This window comes from Lingula anatina, chromosome 9 (genome assembly GCF_051362555.1).
Source record: "Lingula anatina isolate TDL-2025a chromosome 9, LinAna3.0, whole genome shotgun sequence".
NCBI lineage: Eukaryota > Metazoa > Brachiopoda > Lingulata > Lingulida > Lingulidae > Lingula > Lingula anatina.
The window spans coordinates 8,282,853-8,298,747 of record NC_141775.1 but is presented as its reverse complement, the minus strand read 5'-3'; the positions used below and the strand labels follow the sequence as shown (position 1 = coordinate 8,298,747).

Below are 15,895 nucleotides of genomic sequence, written 5' to 3'. Positions count from 1 at the left end.
GCACGGAAGGCGTGCGGCAACTGCTAGCAGACTAAAAGGACTCCGTGTGATCACTTTTCAACCGACAACCAAAATTTCCCTACGCGACTTCAAGTTCATGTCAGAGAAATGGCAAAGTACCTTCACGTAATGTATAAGTACTCGCATTAGCCCGTAGCTACTAGCGATGTCAAAGAAATCGTGTACATTTTATCGTGCGACTCCCTTGGTAAATTTAATCAAGGCTCAAGTTGACAAATTTAACTTTTTTGACGATTTAGTTTCAACCCGACAATAAACAACAAGTTTCCATGTTCCAGCTTTTATTTCTCCTTTACATCAATGTTACTCGGTTTATTATAGCGAAATCAAGACAATAAAGCACTTACAAGTTTATTTATTGTATAACTAGCAATAATTGCAACTAATAAATAAGATCACCTCTTGACTTATAAAGGTGTATAATTTTCTTCACATATTTTTACTCAAATAATAAACATTGCAGAAAAACATCTCAATGTATTAAAATGTATATTAAGTGGCATATAATTGATGAGCAAATAAATTGTGTATATTAAACAATTCGTGGTTAAAAAATCTTGATGTGACTGCTTTTATATAGATAGAACCAACTGGGTCTTATGTAACTTGGGTAAGGCAACTACAATAAAAATTATGAAAAATAAAAATGTATACCCTTATTTTTTCAGAAGACAGTTACATCATGGCATATAGACAGACATTTTTCTTTTTATCCTCAGCACGGAAAATGTGTCCACCTATACTCAAAAAGAGAATTAATAAAATCAGTAAATCTGGCAACTCCACAAAGCCATTTTGCAGTCCAGAAAATAAGTTGGCAAACTTCAATGGATAGGTTTCTTATCTGAAATTAATTTTGTAAATTGCACTGCAATAATGAATGAAAATTTAATATTATACAGACTGCATACACAAAAATATTTTAGTTACACAGATTTCACACATATCATATTATGTGATACAAGCGGCAGCAAAGTAATCCACAATTCCAAATGCCACATAGAAGCAGTTCCAGGCACTGTTCTCCACCTTTAAATGTGCTATCCTAGCTGTGCCAACCTTCATTTTGGAAAAATAATTATATATTCAAATATTATTGTTTTTTTTTCTCTTTTCTCCCTCACATTTTTAAGTGTAGTAAGGTCGCACTACTGATGCAAAACTACCTTGTCTCTATTTTTCCTTGTTTAGCGCTTCTATGAATTCTTCTAATTTCTCTTGTATTTGTCTAACTTGCTCTGAAATGAAAAAAATGTAACATTTTAATGTCAGTCACTTACCATATATCATATTCATTTGATCAAGCCATGAGCAACGTTTTGTTTAATCTTTAAACATTTTTTGTGGGACCGAACAGTTGGAGTATGTTCCCATACACAGATCGATATAACAGGATCAATCCATATCCAAAGGGTTTTCTTGCTAAATTGCCATCAGCTTAAGCAGCTTATGATGTCTGGCACGCTTACTGAAGCTGTTTAACATTAATTTATTACTCCCTAATTGCAATTTAGCGAGAATCCCCTTGGAGACAGATCGCTCCAGAGTTAGTACAATAGGGTCTGGGAATGGTCCCTTATAGTAGGAATTCTGTAATCTGCAAAAAAGGCTCATTTCTGATGATGCAAGTAGAAGTACATACTTAGTTCCTCTGCCAGAGTTACCCTACGCCCTGTAAGCAGTTTTGATAGTTTAGGTTTGTCATCGCTGTATTCCTCCAGCTCATCTTTGATGTTCCTCTCTAGTCTTCTAGCTGTAATAAATGAGATGGAATATAATCAAGGCAGCTGATTAATTGCTCAAGTGTGTGTACACATGCACCTGTAATTGAGTGAACACGTGTGTGCATGCGTGCGTGCGTGCGTGCGTGCGTGCGTGTGTCTGAAAGAGAGAGGGGGAGGAAGAGAAAGAGAAAGAAAAAGTTATGAGAGTGTCTGGTGTTCAAAAGAGAGAGAGAGAGAGAGAGAAAGAGAGGCAAGTAGTGAGAGTGGCAGTTGTCCTAGAGAAAGAGAAAATGGAGAGGGGGGGAGAAAAGACAAAGACTTATAGGGAGAAGAGAGATAAAAGTGCTAGGGGGAGCCACTGGTGCCCTACCTTCATTATTCATCACTTGTTGTCTGAGGGCATTACTTGTGATCTGCAGCATCTTCTGTATCCTCCAAAACAGCACAACATCATGACATTCCAGCTGTACATGAACATAAATAACAATCAATTATAAATAGTGAACAAAATGTCTTTGTAAAAAAAAAAAAAAAAAAACTCTTGTGAAAAGAAAAGAAATGAAAATCATTTCATGATATTACATTAAAAGGTGCACTCAAAAACTCAAAATTCAAAAGAAAAAAAGACTGTGTGAAAATCATGAAATTTTGCCAAACAAACTTATAAAATTTCATGATATTACACTACGATGTGCATGGGAATATCCAACTACACCATCTCACCCCTGCATCTGAGAACCCTTTCTGATAATAATAGAACCCCTTCTTGCACTCCTGTGTTTTGCTGATGGCATTCTTCAAGAAGTGATGTCTATACACGTGATGCCAAGTCTCTTCAATCTACCAAGAAAATACTGCATTGATAACCCATCCAGTTGTTTATACATAAACTGTTTTTAAATCTTTTTCTGTACTCACAATTATCCAGTTGTTTTTACATATTAAATAGTTTTAAAATCTTTCTTCTGTACTTATAATTTAGTTTAACTGTTGATGAGATACTACTTGGTACTTAAGAACTGAATATGGTAAGGTATGACTTTTCTGTGTACATTTCTATTTCACTTCCCCTTTCTCTCTCTCTCTCTCTCTCTCTCTCTCTCTCACACACACACACACACACACACACACACACACACATATGCACCCACCCTCACTTGCTGAATAAACACTCACAAAAGTGTTGTCTACATCCACTCCCTTGGCCTGCAGGTTTTTCCTGGCTGTGGTGAGTTCATCCTGCTGTAGCTGGGGGCCGTGCTTCTAAAAAAAAACAATTGTACATATCATTGCCATTTTGAAAGATAAAACCAATCAGTGTTGCAACTAATATTATGTGAAAAAAAAGTAAAGATTTCCACTCTTTCATCAAAAAGGAAAATTAAAAAGGCAAGCAACCCCTTTTCTGCGTTTCCACATTCACAACATCACAAAACAACCTTCCAAGTCAATTCCTTCAACTCCAAATCAATAATAATTCAATATATGCCACAAAAAATGTCTATACATTAGCCTAAGAATGTTCTACTCACCTTTTCAGAGTTTAACATCTTTTCTAACTCTCCTTTAGTGTCGGCTCTGTTCTTCTGCTCTTGTGTCCTGTACTTCCAGTAGAGCCACTGTTCCCTTCCTCCTGGGCCTGTCATCTTCTTTAAAACTTCTTCAGCTGAAACATAGTGTAATGGTTGCAGGTAGTCATAACATAACAATATACCTCATTATACTGGTAAGTATGCCCTCTCTCATGGCTAAAGCTGTGTCACATGACATTGCATATTTTGTGAGAGGATAAAGGACCCGAGGCAAAAATATAAATATTGAGTTATATAGGAATACATTGCTCGATATTGTCCAAAATAGCAAAGAAGTATTGGATTATGAATGGACTCTACCCTGAATCTTCTTCAATCAATACATCCTCAGTAATAAATAAATAATATTTTAAAGACTGCAGACTCTGCATAGCTCTGACACTTATGGTGCAGCATTTTTTTTTTTTTTTTGAGAAAAAGAAAGATTCAATGTCTGTAAGTTTTAGTAAATACCAATCTTACATCTATCACATTATAAACTACATTGCAGTATTTTACAACTCTAGTAAAAATGAGGAAATCCAGCAATAATGTACACCACTCAGTATACTTACTTTGCTGTAACTTCTCCTTCAGGGCCTCCTCCATGAACTGAATGGCAGCATCCCACTGTGTCTTGTCATGAACAGAACGGTCCTCTAATGCGTTCAGCTGGATAACTCGCTGGGACCAAACGAAAAAGAATCAATCATGTGACTGGGAGAAAAAGGTGTTGGGCATGGTGGCTGAGTCTTCGAAAGCATTGAATAGGTCAAGCTTTTCTTACATGTGTTTCTTTTAAATCACAGAACTTGGATCAAATTTTGATTCGAAGTGGTACTTTTGTAGACTAAAAGGATGGTTAGTTCAAACCCCTTAAAAATCTCCTTTTCAATAATAAAAAGCAAGATTTTTCTTTGTGAAACTGACTTATTTTCAAGAAGCTGAATTAAATTAATTTGCCTCTCTTAAAACCTACCAAACTTTCTTCTGCCTTTGAGTCCCACTCGTGTTTCTCCAAACTTTCGTTGATGACGCTGGCCTTAAGGTTGTCAAAAATCGGATCATGATCTTTGCTTTTCTGGTCTTCTTCCACAAACCTGGAGAATTCCTGTTTTAGAGTATCCCAGCCAACCTGGTGAAAAGTAAAAACAGGAATCATTGCTAGAACAAGAAAATCCAAGAAGAGAGGCAGGCGGAAATACTCTTTTACCTCTTCCCCTCTCCTCACTGCAAACTTAGGGATCAAATTATAGTACAATTTGGGACAATTTGAAGTGCTTTTAAACATCATTAGTGCTAATTCCCTAACTGATTAGGGTGGGAGCTGAATCCATCATTTTAATTTTGAAAAACAATAAGGTCTGGGCCATTCTGTAATCAACTGCAAAACCTGAGTAAACCAAGAATACAAATTCTTAATCATTCTATTCAGACAAGTTACAGAAATATGAGTGTGACAAAGCCTACCTCCACACAGCACTTTGGCAGCATCTTCTCAGCCCACTGCTTCAGCCTGATGTCCACCATTGTATTGAATGTGCTGGATAGTTAAATATGACATTTTTTTTTTAAAGTGAATAAACAAAATCTGTCAATTTTATGATCCAAGCTGCCAAAGGCAATGAAAATTTTTGGTACCTCTGAATTTTATCAACATAATGGTGTTGTTATTTAGTTTTTAAATTTTCCTTATTAAGTTCAGCTGAGAGAGAGAGAAGGGGGGAGGGGGCTGGGACTCTCACGCACCATTTCTGAGAAAGGTGGGATTCCCAGAAACCAATATCTGGTAAAAGTGGAATTCCCAGATACCATTTTCTGAAAAGCTGGGATCTGCACATAGTATTTCTGGGAAATACTGGATTCCTACATATTAATTTTGGGAAATTTGATTACCCAACTTACCCAACACTGGGAGCCTGAGTTGCAGGTAAGTAGATATTCTCAAATACATAGGTGGCAGTCTTCTCCCAGAGCTTTTTCTGGAATGACTCCTCCCTGAAAGTTTAGTTGACATTTATCCTCTTTTGTACAACTTGGAAAAAATAGTGTGAGTACCAAGTTTTGTACTTGGCTAGATAATAAAAATAATCACAATTGTCAGAAAAAATGTATTGACTAGAAATAAAAAATACACTCATTCAGAAAATAAAGAAAGTTCTGCAGTGAAGCATGCATTTAAGTTATTTAGAGAAATGAGCTTTTGGATAAAAAATGTTTTGTAGGTATGAAAAATCTTCATCCTGTAAATATCCAAATGTGAAAATGTAACCCTACCAGTGCTTGGGGGTAACTTGACTAAGATTTATAACTTCATCTAAAATTTCTCCTCTGGCCTTTTCAAACAGTTCCTCCTGTATTAAAGGAATACTAATATTAGGATATGATATTCTGAAAACCATATTTTGTATTACTTATGATTTTTAATCTAAACCAATTACAAACCAATTGCAGTGAAGACCTATGCTAACAAAATTTAATCTTTTTTTATTGAAAAACAAAATTTCTTTAAAAAATTCATTTTTTTACATTCAAAATATCTAGGAATATAGCTTTCACTTACCCTGTCCAGTTCTCTCATTTTGGGGAAGGTGTTCTTCCACTCCGTCTCTAAGTTGAACCTCGTTGCTGAAAAAGATACACACCAAATGACTTTTTGCAATTATCTCATCACCTTATAATACCAAATCATCACTGCAAGAAGACTAATGAACATCCTTTTTGGTGAAAAATATTTTACGTTGTCCACTGTCTTTATTGTCCAGGGCAGAAAAACATATCAAATTGTTTCTGAAGAATTCTGGATTTCTTATAAGTAAAAAAATACCACTTCAGTCTCTTTAAAAAACTATTTACCTTAATATAAAAATATAATTTTGTTTTAATTTGTGGAGTTGTTATGATGTTACTTGTGTTTTACCTTTATAAGCGTCTGCCTGGTTCTCTACTGTGTTTTTCACCATCTTCCAAAAACACTCGGACACAGCGAAACTCATGTTATGGGTGGTCATCTGTGTGGGTTTCAAAACTCCGTCCCTGCAAAACACCTCAATCATGATATGACAGAACACAAGGCATTACTGTACCAATTACCACAAAAACTTTTTATTAATCAACAGTGGGACTTAACTTCCAGGCCAAATATTCTGAAAAATTTTATCCAATTCAAATTAACTTACCTAAAAAGTTTTGAATTTCTGAAGAAGTTTTCTTCATATTCTTTGATGATCTGGATGCTGTCATTAGCATTTCCTGGAATCAAAAAGAAGGTCATGATATCGATTTATTCCCCTTTGTAACATTATATTCTCTATAAAAATTGCTGCCTCTTCCATCCAAACCTTATAAGGTCAAGAGAGTTATTAAGGTACAACTGCTTAATTCAATTCTCTTTTAATTCCACATGAAGATTTAAACATTCAACATACTAGAAAAATGTTGTCCTGAAATTATCTGATATATAACTTCACCTTATGTTGTACAAAAAATTTTACTAACTGCATGAAATGCTACGTAAATGTTTAGAACATTTACTTTTCCCTTCTTAAAAGAAACTATACAGAAGTTATGATGATGATGATGGGAGGATCTTTGCCTACCTTTTCCAGTTACAACAGCAAAATATCCCAGAGCCTTCATCGGAAACAACTTTCCTTCCAGTATCTGCTTGATCTGAGAAATAAGAATAAATGAAAAATGTAAAATTCACAAAATAAATTTTTTAAATAAATGAACAACTCTTAAGATAAAGAATCAAATGAGGCTGTTCTTTGAACTCATGGCATATTTTTCTCCTAGAACCACTACAGTAAGTTTGAGGATTACTATAATGAGTCACACAGCTATCCACTTATGTGTTTAGGGTGAAAAGTTGCCAGCAATAATGACGCATCCAAACTATGTCCAAATGTAACCCCCTCACCCTCTCAGGATTCAGTAAATTGGTTTCGGCCAGGTCCACCTTGGTCAGTACAAATATCGTCCTCTTGCCCTGGGGGTCCATGGAACTGACCAGGTCAGTCACGTTACTTCTCTCTGCATCCAGGGAGCCATCTGTGAGAGACAGAAACAAGTGTCAGGGTGAGAATATACTTTTTCTTTACAATAGAGTATGGTGATAGCATTTCAACATTGAGGAAATTAATTTATTACTAAATGGTGCAGAAATTTGGTGAATTCGTTCATGGAGTTTTACTTGTATTTCTAAAACAGCTCCAAAAATGCCGACATATTTATTTTGTAAATAAGTTTTCTTAACCTGGAATTAAGACTCTAGTTGATCTTTTTCACTGAGCAAATATAAATATAACATGGATAAATCAATTATCACAAATATCAAATTAAAATTAACTCAAACTTTTAATGGACTTCTAAGCGGCATTTTAGATAACCAAAGTAACAAGCATACCCTGTATGCACAGTATGATGGAGTTGGGGTTCTCCATGTAGTTCTTGCAAATAGTTTTAATGGAATCTCTTGTATCAGAAGCCATATTTGTGGTAACCGTCTGAAAGATAGGGGGAGCACTACAAGATGAGACACACATGAAAAACATGATAAATGCAACATCCAATATTGTAATCAATTTTAAAAAATCAATTAAAATATTTTTCTGGCTACAGTCCCCATGGCAATTATTTTGATAAAGTTAAAATGCTAAAGAAATATCTGAAATAATGATAAATCATAACTGATAAAACTCACTTCACATTTATATAACGGTCATAATATATCTCAACCAGCACCACATAAATCTACAGTCCCAATATATGTTTTATCAAGTATCAGTATGCATTAATTCATTCACAATTTTATAAAATCAAAACTAATGTTCAAACACACACACACACACACACACACACACACACACACACACACACACACACACACACACACACACACACAGTTCAAATATCCGTTTTTGTAATACCTACACTTATTATGCCAGGCAGATCCACCAGTACCATTCTTTGTAGCCCTGGTCCCTTCACTGTCATTGATATAACCTGTGACAAAAATGCAGAACAATAATATCATCAATTAAAGATCTATAATATGAGTCTTTTCTTTTCTAAACATCAAGATGTGTAAGCCTTCTTTACACTGGATGGCTTCCTTTCTGCGTTTCATAGTTCAGCAAGTTATAATTATAAATCAAAGCTGTCTGTCCTTCTGGTACACAGCTCTTATTATCTTTCCATCTTATATTATTATGTTATTTTTCAAAGTTCAGTAAGTTATAACCTATGTACTTACATCACCGCTGACTGTCTGTCTGTCTGTCTGTCTGTCTGGTTCACAGCTTTTATTTATCTTTCTATCCTATTTACCTTATTTTTCAAAGTTCATTATTTTAGGTAATAACTCGGGTACTTACATCACTGCTGACTGTCTGGCCATCTGGTACACTAGCTTTCATACGGATCTCAACTTCTTTGCGTAGGGCTGCCAACTAAATTAGAACACAATAATAATAATAATAATAATTGCATCAAATCTTATTATCACAACAAAGTTGACTTTGTAATGTTGGTCTATAAGAGTGGTTTATGAACAACTGACCATCAATGAATTTAGTTGATGAACTTCAATTTATAAGAGACCACTGCCACTGCCACCACAGAAGGTTTATATCATACATTTGTTTTTTAATCCTTTATATAGAGCAGCAGTGCTTACGTCGGCTTCCTTGGACAGGTCAAACTCCCTGGAGCTGTCTTTGAACTGTGCCACGTGGTAGGGTCCTTCACTGAGGGTCACTTTCACTGGAGACCTGGTCATCATTTCTCCAGAACCTCTGGTAAAGAAATTTTACCATGTAAAAGGGATACATAATAACAATAATTGTAAAATAATTTTTAAAAAATACTATTTTTGAATGTTGGAAATGATTTATTAACCATTAACCACTGGTTAGTTTGGGCACATCAGCATTCACTACGCATGCGGACTGACAATGCTGCCTGCTAAGTGAGCTAGTGAGCTCTCCTATCCCTGGATACTAAAAATAAATAAAATAACTTTTCATCCTCTCACCTGGGGAATATCCTGGCCTGAGCTATCATTTCAAGAACACTGGTCTTCCCTGAACTCTGGTCTCCAACCACCACTATCTGGAATATTAATGGATCTCAACGTCATACTGGGCTAATACAGATATAGTTTGAACTATGTGCTGTCCTTTTTTTTTCAGTTAGTTTTATTATTACTATCATGATTATTTTGCCTCAGTTAATAACCATTTTGATTTCAAGTTGGGTACTGTTCTCTATTAATTTGGCTTTTTCTGAAAAATATGCATTTGTTTCCCTTCTCTTTTTCCAATTCTTGCTCTGTTTTGTGCTCTCTCTCTCTCTCTCTCTCTCTCTCTCTCTCTCTCTCTCAGGCCTCCCTCTGTCTCTAATGTGTTTCTCCCCCTCTCTCTCTCTCTCTCTCTCTCTCTCTTATGCCTCTCTCTCCCTCTCTCTCTAATGCCCCTCTCTCTCTTTCTCTCTCTCTGTCTCTAATGCATTTCTCCCCCCTTCTCTCTCTCTCTCTCTTTATCTCTTTCTCTCTATTATGCCTCTCTCTCCCTCTCTCTCTAATGCCCCTCTCTCTCTCTCTCTCTCTCTCTCTCTCTCTCTCTCTCTAAGGCCTCCCTCTGTCTCTAATGCATTTCTCCCCCCCTCTTTCTCTCTCTCTCTTTATCTCTCTCTCTTATGCCTCTCTCTCCCTCTCTCTCTAATGCCCCTCTCTCTCTCTTTCTCTCTCTGTGTCTCTAATGCATTTCTCCCCCCTTCTCTCTCTCTCTCTTTATCTCTTTCTCTCTAAGGCCTCCCTCTCCCTCTCTCTCTAATGCCCCTCTCTCTCTCTCTCTCTCTCTCTCTCTCTCTCTCTAAGGCCTCCCTCTGTCTCTAATGCGTTTCTCCCCCCCCCTCTTTCTCTCTCTCTCTCTCTTTCTTTATCTCTCTCTCTTATGTCTCTCTCTCTCTCTCTCTCTCTCTCTCCAATGCTTCTCTCTCCTCACCCTTGGAAGATGATCCTGTGTGTTGTAACTGGAATCAAAGCCTGACAGTTCATCCAACACCTCAGAGTACATGTCAATCAGAGACTTCTGCAAAGAGAACAAAAGTTGCATCCAAAAATTATATCAAGTTAAGTTTTAATGTGGAAGACTAAGATTTTTTAAAGCTATTTTTGTGAAGATTTAAATTTGAAGAAGCAACATTAGAAAAAATTTATGGAAAGACAGATAGAAAAAAATTTTTTTTCAAAAAATACAGCTGTTACTACAAAATGTCGCCAAAGAGATTGCAATACACTGCATCTAATTTTAAATCAGTTTCATTTATGCCAAGGCTGCAAGTACAGTCATGCCTTTACTTTCTTATCTTTCATTATCAATCCCCAATTTCAAGCTCTACCCACCTTCATGGTCCTCTTTTTGCCCGTCTTCTGTGATTTCAGTAGCAATAGCTGTTTCTTCAGCTCCCTGTTTTCTTTCTCCAATCTCTCCACCTCCTTCTGGTACCTCAGCTGAACCTGCATCATCTCTTCCTGGGCTGCCTCCAGCCTCTGTTTCTCTGTCTAAAGTGAAAGGATTTTCATTTATTTATTTATTTGGGTTTTTTTTATTTATTTAGATTAATAAATTAATTTTTCTATTTCAGGAAAATTACTTAAAAATGATTTTTCCTGACATATATAAATCAATTTATTAAGCTAAATGAATAAATCGATTAATCAATAACAAACAGAAAATAAAAAAAAATGAAGAGTAAGCTTGTTTATTATAATACTACAGACTAAATTTTGAAAGAAGACTCATTATTTATTATCTCACTTGTATTCACTGGAGATTCTGAAATAATAATCAGGTCAAGTTGTTCAATTGAATGGCCAACACCGTTAATCTGAAAATGTTGCTATTAACTGAATCACTATCAAATTGAATTCTGGTATTGATTTTAAAACCCACTTCTTAGAAAACAGCATGGTTACCCCATTGCTAAATGATAATTGCTGCTTCAAAATTGGAGTGTTCTAAAACCATGTGAGAACACTTGGACTAACAAATAATTGTTCCCTAAATAAAAAAGAAAGAACAATATGCCTACCTTTGGTTTTTCAGCAGCTTTGTCGTAATCTGTTGGAGTTGCCATAGCATTAAATACAGAAATTGATCCTGGAGTGTCTAAGGTTAAATCTGTCATATTAACATAAAATAATTATGAGACCACAAAATGTACAGTAAGTAGTCTGTGGTTCTTTTGATGAACGCAACTTACTCATTTAAGATTCTTTAAAGGGAGGGGGTATTTTTCCTTAAATCTTTGTGAAACGAAAAAAGGGCGCATGGTTATATTGTTTACAAACTTTAAAGTTACATATGAAGCGAGAGTAGATTCCTTGTAACACACATAACCACTTTTACTAGTTTGTTATACGACTCTAATGTCGACATGCCAACAAATAAACCAAATATTATTAAATAAATAGGTCAGCCAAAAATAGCTTTAAAATGACACACAAAGCACAGAAAGAAAGCAGAAAACATCTGTTCAAATATCTACTTTTGATAAGTAGCCAATGTGGGAAGTAGTTCACTTTAAGTTAATATTTTATATGTTACTAAATGGTGACATTTGGTCAGGTTTAGTTGTAAAGATTTGACTTCATATGAAACTTTAAAGTAACTTTTCTTTAAATAAATTTTATATGACAGGGCAACTGAGCTTTACTACTGTATATGCTGTGAATGCAAAAAATAATAATAAATATATAAATAACTGAATAAATAAATAAATAAATAAATAAATAAATAAATAAATAAATAAATAAATAAATAGTATGTAGCACACACAAGGCCACCACAAGCACTGTAGAAAAAGTACACAGGCTTGGTAAGAGCAGGTGCAGAATTCAAGAAATTATACAACTACTTTGCGACAGTTTATTTTTAAATCTAAAAATCTAGAAACTAATAATTTTGAATGAACAGCACTCAAATTTGAAGTTAGTCTCCAATTTCTGAATCACAGTAAGAAAGTCATTGAGATAAACTGCCAAATTTAATGGCAGGTTTAAAATGAGATCATTTAAACATGACCAAAATTTTTCGTTGAACTACATATTTCAAATCTTACTTAGTTACTTTAGACATAAAAAAATCTGAGGAATATAAAAAATAATATATTATATGTTCTATAACTAACTTCTCTCTTGATTCTTGAATTCTACAAACCTTTGCCTGAGGTTGTTAAATGTTGCTTCTTCCCTGTGAAATATATACAAAATAGTAACAAATAAGGGCAAGGTTATATTTTTAGAGGTCACATGACACAATGTGCGCACTCAGAACAGCGGACTTACATATCTGCGGATCAAATATGGCGACCCACTAAGAAGCTTGCTGCTCAATTCCCAATTATATACTGAAGAGATTCCACGTGAGGATTACACAACAAGCATTTAATCAGGTCTGCCATATTTGATTCGTAGATCTGTAAGTCCGCTGTTCTAAATAATCTCAACGAGGTCAATTTTCAAATTGGGGTCAAATAAAGGGAAAAAGTCCATGTGCACAAAGGTTAAATGAGTAAAAGCAACTAGGTTAAACACATTAAAAAGCAACTTTGATTATGGCTACAGTAGTTGACATCATGTACTTCAAAACTCCTTCCCCACTGGGCCTATTAAATTTCATCAAGTGAATACTGGTGTCCTATGGATAATGCTGTCCATTGGATAGGATTGTTATCCTCTGAACAGTTATCCTGAGGATAACAGCAATATGTAACCACTGGATGTTAATGTCAGAGACAAAAGAAGATTCCAGTGTTTGTGAAACATTACTCTATTCTCCAGATAACTGAAAAGAAGATACCAATTTTATCCATAGCCAGTGTTAGCCAATGTTGATGAAACTGAGCCCAGCAGTTGTATGACAAGTGCTACATTAATGCTCCCAAGGAAAAAAGAGAAAAATATTACCTATTTCTCCCTTGTCTGACATATTTTCTAAAGCATCCCTCAGAGATGACAACCCTGGCAAATTATTCTTTACGGTGACCTGGAGTAAAAAAGTAATTAAATGTTATGTTACAGTAATGACTTTCAAGGGGGGGGGGGGAATAAATATCAATCTTTCTGTTACACAATTTTGGAATCATTGAAAATATATTTCTGTGCAGTTCTTGGAAGCATCGTAGCCTGTTTTTTCATTTTGGTTGCTACTACTCAATAAAATGTTCTAATTTTTAGAATTAGTGCCTAAAAAAAAAAAAAAAAAAAAAAAAAAAAAAAAAAAAAAAAAAAAAAAAAATCTGTGAAATTCACAATTTTCCCCATTGAAACAATTGAGTCACTACCATAATACAGGTATTAAAAACATAACAGAGGTGACACTCTATTTTTATGAACATACAGTTTATAGCTATAAGTTTTTTTAGAGGTAAGTGACAAAAATGTTACAGACACAGGAAAAAAAAAAAGTTGGAGAACTTAAAATTCACACCCTTCATTCCACCCCTAGATTTCATTCCTACCATTAGACTGGCAGCATCGTTAGACATGGTGGCCAACGTCCTTGAAGTAATCTCCGAAGCCGTCCTCAGAGACTTCACCGTGTTGCTTTTCCACTTCTCCATGGTAGGTTTTACCCAGCCCATATCTGGTACCTTGTCTTTCCATAATACATATGTCTACATGGAGAGAAAAAAATTAATATACAATCATATATTACGTATTAATCTTGGAAAACACAAGACATTTGTTTATGCTGTGATCTCTGGGATGGACTTTCAAAGATTTTGGAGAGGTTGCTGCCTTTATTTGTTTTATCTTGAAACAGGTTAAGGACTTTACCAACGCTAGTGAAACTAAAAATATTAAATCTCTACCATGCTTCCAACATATCTATTTTGGAACTGAAAGTTCATCTTTAAATCCATAATGATAATCATGATAATAACTGTTTTCACATACATTAAAATTCCAAAACATAATTTTCAAATATTATAATAACTGAATTAAAATATATCAAATAATAATATATTATTCCAAAATAATAATGCCTGAGAAATTAAGTAAATCTGAAAAGTAAAATTTCAGTTAAGTTTACATATCTTATTTAAAAGTTAAGAAATAAAACAAAAATCTAAAAACTGAACAGTCATATTATCATGAAAGAAGATCACCTTCACTATTATGAGTGTGGTGGCAGTTCCCAATACAAGTGTTATCAGCCCGCGTCCCATTGCCACTGTGGATTGGCCAATCTTCAGCACCTTTGGTATTTTGTACTGTTGTTTGGTATTCACATGTCTAACACCTGAAAATCAGACTACACCATCAGAAGTTATACTGCAAACCATTTTAATCCAGCTGCAAGAACTGCATCTTCTCTTGAAAATTTTACTCCTTTATTGTGCATTTCTTTAAAGAAAAAAGTTACACTGTGAAATCTTTTTTGTAAACCTTTTTCTTAACTATATGATGAGGCAAAATACATTGAAACAGTAAGATCTTTACAATGGGAAAATAGTGGGGTTTTCCACAGTAAAATAACAAAAAATAAGGCATAATAATAATCATAAAAATACTAAATAACATGATCCCCGACTTTTGTCCCAAAAGTGCGGGGATAACAAGCACACAGATCTACAGTAAAAAATACTGACCCCCAACTGATAGTAGTGTGCTCTTTAACAGAACACTCCTAGTGTACCCCAAGGATGAAGTGGTTTGCCTATACCCTGAGGGCTGGTGGTTCTGTGTAAAGTGTAGCGCAGAGTTCTTCCCCGCCAAACCAGTGTAGGTAAGTAGCGCCCTCTTGTGGGCCAGTGTTTTCTGTGCATCCGCGCACGCCTTCATGTGATTCTTTAGGCATGCCTGGCAGCCAGGGCTGGAAAACAATGAATTTCTTTTCTTAATTTTTGACTTTTATCAAGTTTAATTTGTTTCTAAATGTGAAAATTGGTTGCTGCAACAGTAATGGCACTGACAGGTACAAATATACTATAAAGGGTAGACTTTTTAAAATGTAGGTTGAACATCAGAATGTCTTCTTTACAAAAATTCTGCTCGTGCAGTGAGTGTAAGAAGGGTAAAAAATGGCGTTTTTTTATGTGTAATTTTTTTTTCGAAAACCGCCACAGAAGTTGATGTATTTGATCATAGCATCAGTCTGCATGTTGGTAAATAATATATCACAAATGTATAAAAGCAAAAGAGATGACTAGATGCACGTTAACGTTCTACTTAAATTTCGTCAGCGAACTCAAGAAACAGCCTTCGATTGCGTCGGAACTGAAATCTGAAATGTCACGTTGGTCTGCAATGCGGCATGCCATGGTTCACATAAGAATGATGAGCTCAAAAGTCACATTTGCTTACCCAAAAGAACCACGAAGAATTCTTAACATTCTGCGACTGAGATACAGATTAACAAATTGACTACGGCATCTTCTTAAGGCAAAATTCAAGGAGGCGAACGTAGATGTCACCCTTAGTTCTCGGACGCAAAGACACAAATTTTTCATTATTTTATTTCGTATACAGCAATGGAAAGTAATATTTTGGTTTTTAAAAATCAACAT

The 15,895-nt window shown here is 35.0% G+C and overlaps 1 protein-coding gene across 7 annotated transcripts; it reads right to left on the bottom strand.

Annotated features, from left to right (window-relative positions):
- Nucleotides 1-1,099: 1,099 nt before the first annotated feature.
- On the bottom strand, nucleotides 1,100-15,824 carry LOC106157245 (dynamin-like GTPase OPA1, mitochondrial). Of its 7 annotated transcripts, none has more exons than XM_086994930.1 (30): nucleotides 15,693-15,824; nucleotides 14,978-15,201; nucleotides 14,495-14,628; nucleotides 13,844-13,999; nucleotides 13,290-13,368; nucleotides 12,541-12,573; nucleotides 11,414-11,502; nucleotides 10,725-10,883; nucleotides 10,324-10,410; nucleotides 9,354-9,430; nucleotides 8,997-9,114; nucleotides 8,695-8,769; nucleotides 8,252-8,323; nucleotides 7,725-7,824; nucleotides 7,239-7,369; nucleotides 6,916-6,988; nucleotides 6,496-6,568; nucleotides 6,237-6,352; nucleotides 5,880-5,944; nucleotides 5,594-5,670; nucleotides 5,222-5,314; nucleotides 4,787-4,859; nucleotides 4,296-4,451; nucleotides 3,892-4,000; nucleotides 3,278-3,411; nucleotides 2,922-3,008; nucleotides 2,469-2,585; nucleotides 2,116-2,209; nucleotides 1,664-1,774; nucleotides 1,100-1,259 (listed from the first exon to the last, which is right to left on the bottom strand). In XM_086994930.1, the coding sequence occupies exons 1-30, from the start codon at nucleotides 15,719-15,721 to the stop codon at nucleotides 1,195-1,197; spliced, it is 3,006 nt and encodes a 1,001-aa protein (XP_086851056.1). In that variant the 5' UTR covers nucleotides 15,722-15,824; the 3' UTR covers nucleotides 1,100-1,194. The 7 variants fall into 7 exon arrangements, with proteins under 7 accessions (XP_086851056.1, XP_086851057.1, XP_086851058.1 ...); XM_086994931.1 differs by having other exon boundaries at nucleotides 2,922-3,005; XM_086994932.1 differs by having other exon boundaries at nucleotides 11,414-11,490.
- Nucleotides 15,825-15,895: the final 71 nt, after the last annotated feature.

Excerpts from the sequence above, each read along its gene's own strand:
- LOC106157245 (XM_086994930.1), bottom strand. The coding sequence starts at position 15,721 with ATGTTAAGAATTCTTCGTGGTTCTTTTGG. Across the intron at positions 14,629-14,977 it reads CACACTACTATCAGTTGGGG|GTGTTAGACATGTGAATACC; the intron begins GTCAGTATTTTT and ends TCTGATTTTCAG. Across the intron at positions 9,431-10,323 it reads CACAGGATCATCTTCCAAGG|ATAGTGGTGGTTGGAGACCA; the intron begins GTGAGGAGAGAG and ends TTAATATTCCAG.